The 7,711-nt window shown below is 39.2% G+C and overlaps 1 protein-coding gene across 2 annotated transcripts in view; it reads left to right on the top strand.

Annotated features, from left to right (window-relative positions):
- Positions 1-1,919: 1,919 nt before the first annotated feature.
- Positions 1,920-7,711, top strand: part of LOC122808649 (T-cell surface glycoprotein CD4-like) — a 39,869-nt gene continuing 34,077 nt past the window's right edge. The window contains exon 1 of one of the 2 annotated variants that reach the window (XM_044079620.1): positions 1,920-2,110. In XM_044079620.1, coding sequence (XP_043935555.1) covers positions 2,062-2,110 — 49 coding nt within the window. In that variant the 5' untranslated portion in view covers positions 1,920-2,061. The remainder of the gene's footprint in view (positions 2,111-7,711) is intronic. The other variant, XM_044079619.1, reaches the window with a different exon arrangement.

Here is a 7,711-nt window from a genome sequence, read left to right as displayed (position 1 = left end):
AAGTAAATAATCAGGAAATCATGCCATTAGGCTCATGGTCACAATTTAGCTGGTATTTTTGAAAGCTCAGCAATGAAATTCCTGCATCCTGTTCAGTATTGTATGTATCTGCTTCCCTAATTCCTTCCTGGTAGATCATGCATGCAAGTTTCCTAATAGCTTAAACGATCAAGCACCCTGTTGCAATTCAAAATCATATGTAGGTTTCATGTGCACAGCAAATCTTACAGAGATTACTAAGTGATGAGATATTTGAGAGTCATTCACACAGTAAATGGAATCCCAATCCCATCTTGTGAAGCTATATCCACACTATATCACAACATAAATATCTTTTAACAAGTAAAAGACAATGTACTTACTTTGGAATTTTGCGAAGAAATATCTTTTACAGTTACTTTTAAATAAAACTGCATGCTTCTAGGAAAAAATGCTGACAAAATGTAAGAAAATGTACACAAAGTATAAATATATATGCACACACACACACACACACACACACACACACACACACACACACACACACACACACACACACACACAGACACACACACACACACACACACACACACACACACACACACACACACACACACACACATGAAAGGATGCAAAAGAAAAATATTAAAAATGTAAAGGAGAATAAAGCAGTAATAGTAAATATTTCACGTTTAGGGACAGATGGATATGATAATAACAAGAGTAAGTGTGTGCGTGTGTGTGTGTGTGTGTGTGTATTTGAGTGTAAAATGAAAGAGTTTAAATTCACTGATTTCTGTTTGTTGGTTTTTAAGTACCTGATCTCATTTCTTATAAAAAATCCCTACTGACGTGGTTCCATTTTTCGCTGTTTCTTCATGGCTGTATTGCAGAATGCGGAATTTATATATATATATATATATATATATATATATATATATATATATATATATATATATATATATATATGAATAAGGGTATGTGGAAGGCTCCAGGGGGAGATGCCCCCTCGACCCACATATGCACATGCATGCACACACGTAGTTATCCCTAGTTAAAAAGAATGAGTCCAAACTGCACTTTGGAATAGCCATTTTTATCTTTTTTCTTCTCTGCGAATGCAGACTTTCTGTCAAAGCCTTGGAAATTTCACTGGCTTGATCTATTGAGTGTACCAGAGATTCCCATTAGCCAGATATGCTTTCATCGTAAAAGGCTTTGTTTCATGATAGCACAGTTGCAGACAGCCCACATATGTGATAGTGGAAAGTTGGGTAAACTTATTACACTGATTTGCAAAGTTCCATGAAGAAATATCCACTCTTAACAATCCCCCAGCGCCCTTTGAGACCACTTTAACTCCCTTTTGAATGGTTCATTTGCATATTCATTTTTAACATTGAATAATATGTATATTTATAATTTATTTTTAGAAACGCATTCACTGTTTTCCTTTCTTGAGTTGATGTGCGTCCCGCCATCCCACCAACCTCCCCCTCAAAGACCCTCTTCTGTCTCCCTTTCTCTTCTCTTATCTTGTTCTACATCACAATGTACAAAGGGTCTCATATTTAATGTCTAGTTTATGAATCACGAAATTAAAAAAAAAAGCACAAGAAATGAGCAAACCACAGAACCCACAAGCATAACACCAGTTCCTGACATTGACAGCCAAAGGCACTTCACTTTTTCCACTGGTGAACCAGAACTAAATAATGACATCCTTTTTTTTTTTCAAAAAGAAAGAATAAAAAAAAGGTTATTTTCTCATTTGTTTCTGCTAATCAGATGCCCTGACTCAAACGTCTTTCCGATGAGCAAAAATAAGAATGCTTTACACAGATAAACAAGCATTTTTAGGGGGGAGGGAGCATTGTATTTTCATGTAGTCCAATCAAACTCACCTTGTTTTCCCACAATGACGTCAATTTAGATCTAGCTGAGTCTGATTTAAATTATTCCATGGGGCAGAGAAGCCAGTTTGTTACATTTCACTAACTAGGCATAGTCATTTTCAACTCATCAGTCTGTTTAAATATCTGCAACTTTATTTCTTACTACTGTGACACTGGAAAATAAAGGATGCTGATTATTTTAGGATTTGTGTTGACTAGCTGGCTGGCTGGCAAAGGTAAGACATTTTCATGTGTTTTATTTAGTGTTATATATACTTACTTTACTGCTGATTTTGCTTCTTTTTGCATACTGGTGCTCTGTACTCTTGGTGCTGAAGGTTAAGTCTGTATGCTCCATCTCCAGCATGGGTAGCCAACTTCTCAATGACTATTATTGCTGTTCTGTGAATGGATAAAGGGAAATAATGCATTACTATGGGGTAATCTGTATCCTGACCAGCACTTCACCTCTGCAGTGTAACTGACCCTCAACTATTCTCATTGTGAGATTCCCAAGACTAACTTTAAACCTCAGCCTACCTGCTGACAATAGGGTTTAATGCTGCTCCTTCACAAGCATCGACAGAGTGCTGTAATTTACCTTTGTTTTTACTTTACCAGTCTAGGAGCACTCTGCTTTTAGTTTTATGTACCATACATTTAACATACTTATCACTGAGAGAAGGTAAAAAATATGTCTCTACTTAGGTCACCTTTAGAATGAACATTGTATTGGCTGATGAAGTATCAGTGACTCTAAACACATAAATTATATCAATCAGCCCCCCCCCCCAAAGGGAGTTTCGGACCACCCTATCCCCTAATTTTAAACAACTGTCTCTAAGATGACCACATTTTGGAGAAAAGAGCTTTCCTAGCTGCAGTTATTTCATCATTTTCAGAAGTACAGAAGTATGTTTTGTGGCCTTTTATACTACAGACATTCTAAAGGCATCAGTCTATTCAAGTAGCAGCTTTGTAATGTACACTGTATATACACACAGACACACATCCATATATATGATACACACACACACACACACACACACACACACACACACACACACACACACACACACACACACACACACACACACACACACACACACACACACACACACACACACACACACACACACACACACACACACACACACACACACACACACACAACATAACATTGTGCAGTTTTGCTCTGCAGTTGCTGAAGCTGCATGCAGACTGCAGGTTATTCAAAGTCCTCATCTTTGCCCCTTGCCTCATGTTGTACAAAAGGTATGCGTATATTACAGTCTGCAGTTATATCTACTTGCGTAATTGTGTAAATGTCATTATGCATGTCAGTGTCTCAGATAGTTGCACACTTATCCCTAATGCTTAGAACAGCCTGACCCTGGAAGTTCAAATCTCAGACCAAGTATGTAGCTCTGTATTCCTTTATTAACACCACAGTGTAGTGTAACAGGGCTGCTGTAGTCTAAAGTTGCAAACAGTTGAATGAAATGATAACTTTATGTTTGAGTAGATGTCATTGTTTCAGAAACTGATGTCTGGCAAAACAAAGAGGCTTCCCTGGTGCCCTGGTTAATCTTCTCCACATGAGCATAAATTCAGTCCTGTATCCGCAACAAAAACAAAGAGGCCTGAAGGACACAATCAATATACCTGGGCTGTTGTTGTGTCTTTCGGCTTTTCCCGGTTAGGGGTCGCCACAGCAGAACTCTGGTCTGCTAATGATTGGCAGTAGATTTTTACGTGCCGAGTTGCCGGCCTTGACACACAACCTTCAACGAAGGTACGCCCATTCACACATGTCTCCACACAGAAGATTCTCTAGCTGAGAATCGAAGAGGATATCGTCTTACTGTGAGGCGGCAATGCTACCGCAGCACCACCACTGCAGTATAATCAATATACCTGGGTACAAAGTATAAATAAACATTGCAGTACAGATAGGATGTGTTGTGGAGTCATGCACAGCAGACATTTGTTATTACTTCTGAGCATGGAGGGTACAACTCTTGACCTCAGTTCATGATCTGTGGTATTGTACACTCTTCAGAAATACTGCATAAGAACTTTGGTGACATTATTTAACAGAATGTTATATCATCATACCATTCTGTAATGCCATCCTCTAACATAGAAATGTGACAAGCTTCTGTTTTTGGATTCCTTCGATAACACATCTAAGCTATCAAGTACCAGCATACCTCTCAACTATCCACATTTTCACCTCATATTTTTGCTTAGTTTCTCATAAAATTTATTTTTTTAGAAAATCGAGGACTGAAGTCACTAAATAATGATAGATATTTGAATTTCAGACTTCATATCCTTCAGAAAATGCATTCCAATAAAAAACTATTGCAACTATCACTCTATCAACTTTCAAAGGTTATAAGAGCAGTATTTAACATTTGTCCCTATTTTGGGGTATTTATGGCTTTGTCCAGATTTCTTATGCTAAGAGGTTCAGAGATATGAGTAACAGTGGAGCTGACTTACTCAAGACTATAGATATTATAGCAGATACTATATATTAACTTGTATGAGATATGTAACCAGCAACTGAGAAAACTTTAGGTCAGTTCCTTTATCTGGTGAATACTGGCTTGGAAAGCTAATTCGTGATGGAGTGAATTCAATGTGCTTACAGACTGTGTGACCCTAAGCTTATCACTTAATGCCTCAATATTTCAGCCATATAAGGATTACATTGATAATGAGATGGGATTTTAGTTATATTTGTCGAATAAACACAGTGAAAAAAAAAGAGCCTAGTGTAAATGAGACATCAAACCACTCATCTCCAGTACATTCTCCTGAGCAAATACTACAATATGGAGCACTGAGAAAATGAGATACTCTATATATACCACGGGTCTAACCTTGGCACATGCACTAAATATGTGAAGCGACACAACTCTCTAGAAAATGAAATTACTGCAGCTCAGATGAGCTATCTTTTTTCTAAAATACTGTCAAATATCTAAAAATGATGTAATCAAAATGTTAAATACGACTTCTTATGCTTTTGCATTGTACCTGAAGCCAAAAATCTATAGAGGACATATTACTTAAGTTCTCTTACTTCATGGTTCTGGGACTTGGTCTTGCCTTCTTGCTACTGTTGGCATGCAGTATTTTTCTTCTAGGTACTCACATTATCTCCCAACTTCCAAAACCATGCTGGATGACTTTATTTATTTATTTATTTAACATTTGTGGACTGGCAAAGTCCGACTGGGACAGAGACCATTTTCAGCAGAGGCCTGAGGAGAAACGGTCCAGATGCATGTCTTAGGGATGAGGGAGGAAACTGGAGCACCCGGCTGAAACCCATGGACACGCACATGCTGCACAGAAGGCCTCCCAGCTGAAAATTGAACTGGAGATCCTCTTGTTGTGAGGTGACAACGCTAACTGCTGCACCACTGTGCCGCCCAAATTTAAAATGTACATTTGGTGTTGTGATCGAGGCATAGCTAAAAAAGGTCTGCAAGACGCAGATCATGTACTTACCCATATTAAAGGTGACAAAAATACTGAAACTGGCTTCCTTCAGGAAAAAATTCAAATAAGGCTTGCCAAAAACTCAGAAACTCTCCAAAAAAATAAGGCCTTGTCATGCTGTACAATTACAGGGCAAAGATGGCCTAAAGGAGGACTTGGCCTAATAGAAAAAACTGCATATGTTAATATTCTTAATCACCAAGAAACATATTGATGAAATGGATCAATATTAAAGCAAGTGTTCAGGTAGGCTGTATCCTCCCGTGCACTCCCCTAATATAGACATTGTCTCCATTACACATGTGCACTCCCCTAATAAAAACGCTGTCTCCATTATAACTTCGCACTCCCCTAATATAGACGCTGTCTCCATTACACCCGTGCACTCCCCTAATATAGACGCTGTCTCCATTACACCCGTGCACTCCCCTAATATAGACGCTGTCTCCATTACACCCGTGCACTCCCCTAATATATACGCTGTCTCCATTACACCCGTGCACTCCCCTAATATAGACGCTGTCTCCATTACACAATCTGTAACTGTGTTATCTCCTTAGTGGTAGTACATTTAGAAATTAGGTGTGTGGGAGGGTATAGTCCCCATCCAAATCAAGCCCCCTGCAAAAACATGTGTTTTAAAATTTTCATTTTTTTATATATGTCTTGATGGCATACTGGGTGGTGGTAAGCTGGTCAACAGCATGCTTGCTGTGGTAAGTTGGTCATTAGGAAACTAACACAGAGCTGAAAATAATGTAGGCACCTGTACCCCAGGAAGTTCTTTACAAAACTTAATGACCTATAGGAGTCATCTTACTGAGATGACAACATAATGGGTGATGTTTAAAGTTGCTTGTCATATTTTTACTAATACATAGTTAAAAAGGTAAAATACTAGTTGATGCTTCTATGCTTACCATACCTGTGACTCACTATGGATTCTAAAATTGTTATGTTGAAATCCATCATTAACAAAAGGACTGACCTTTTGTTTGTTATGCTTTTTGGCTACCGACAGATGACCATCGCATGCTCCCAGGGCTTCTCCTCATGCATCGGATATACTGAACCTGACATAGCTACATGAACTACCTCTGTCTCATGTTTGGGATTGGTGAGGAGGTCATGGCTTCCTGGAGTACTGGCACACTGCTGACAAAGGAGTGTTTTCTCATAACACCTAACCCCCAATCACATGCCTGAACCACCTCAGGGGTGGGCTTGCAATACACTTATGGTTAATCATTTACTATGTATGCATGTGCAACTCAGCCAGTACCCTGCTTCAGTATGGGTAACACCCCCTTTTTTCCCCTCCACCAGGGATTCATTTAAGCATATGTGCCCACTCCCTAAGGTGGCATGCCCATCCATCCTGCCTGTACTGTCAAATGCCTGAGCCAGTAATCAAGTTTCAGTCCTCTGGACTGTGGTCAGTGTCTGCAGGTGGCATGCCCATCCACCCTGCCTGTACTGTGGGCTGTGGTCAATGTTTGTAGGTGGCATGCCCATCCACCCTGCCTGTACTGTCAAACGCATGAGCCAGTAGTCAAGTTTCAATCCTCTGGGCTGTGGTCAGTGTTTGTGCCCCTGGAATGGTAGTGTGCCCTGGGCATAATCACACCTCATAATGTTGAAAAGGGTACAAAAGAACCCTGAAAGTGTTGAAATTTTAGACTGAGCAAAGCTCTGTTATGTGCTAATACATGCAGAACTCCAATGGAACTGAGACACCATGCATCATGACTCGTATGCTCCAGAGGAAACACTGCACAAATTAGCCATGATCTATAATAAAACCATTCCCCACGCAATGCAGAACTGACTGCATACATTATGAATATGGTAAAACTGACCCTGTGAGGTATAAATGATATCTTTGCTTTCCTGTCTAAAGTGGGAAAAAAGCCACAGTTAACTGCTCAACTTCCAGAATGTAATCAAATAATTCTTTCCATTCCATTGTACATATGTGTCCATTCATGTTTCCTTACTCTACTTGGTCCTATCTTCATTTGTTAGAATTCAGTTCCCATTTAGTGAAAACCTTTATCTGTTTCTGCAGTATTTGTTTTCATTCTACCTTGTCTGAAACTTTTCATGATTGGTGATTTTTTTTCTGTATCTTTGGAATTTACCCTCAATCCCAATATCTGAATAATTTGCTCTTTTCAACTCCTTAAAGCTCTTCTAAACATGTTTACTGTCTCTTGACCATCTACTTAAGCTATGGACCACCTAAGGTCCCTGCAACTTGGGGAAGGGGTAAACCATAACCTTCAGTTTTTGTAGTCTCCTTCCTTACTTAATCTTTCAGC

Source organism: Protopterus annectens, chromosome 8.part0 (assembly GCF_019279795.1).
Source record: "Protopterus annectens isolate FY-2018-M chromosome 8.part0, PAN1.0, whole genome shotgun sequence".
Taxonomy (NCBI): domain Eukaryota; kingdom Metazoa; phylum Chordata; order Ceratodontiformes; family Protopteridae; genus Protopterus; species Protopterus annectens.
The sequence above is the reverse complement of the archived record's forward strand: the minus strand, read 5'-3'. Positions and strand labels throughout refer to the sequence as shown.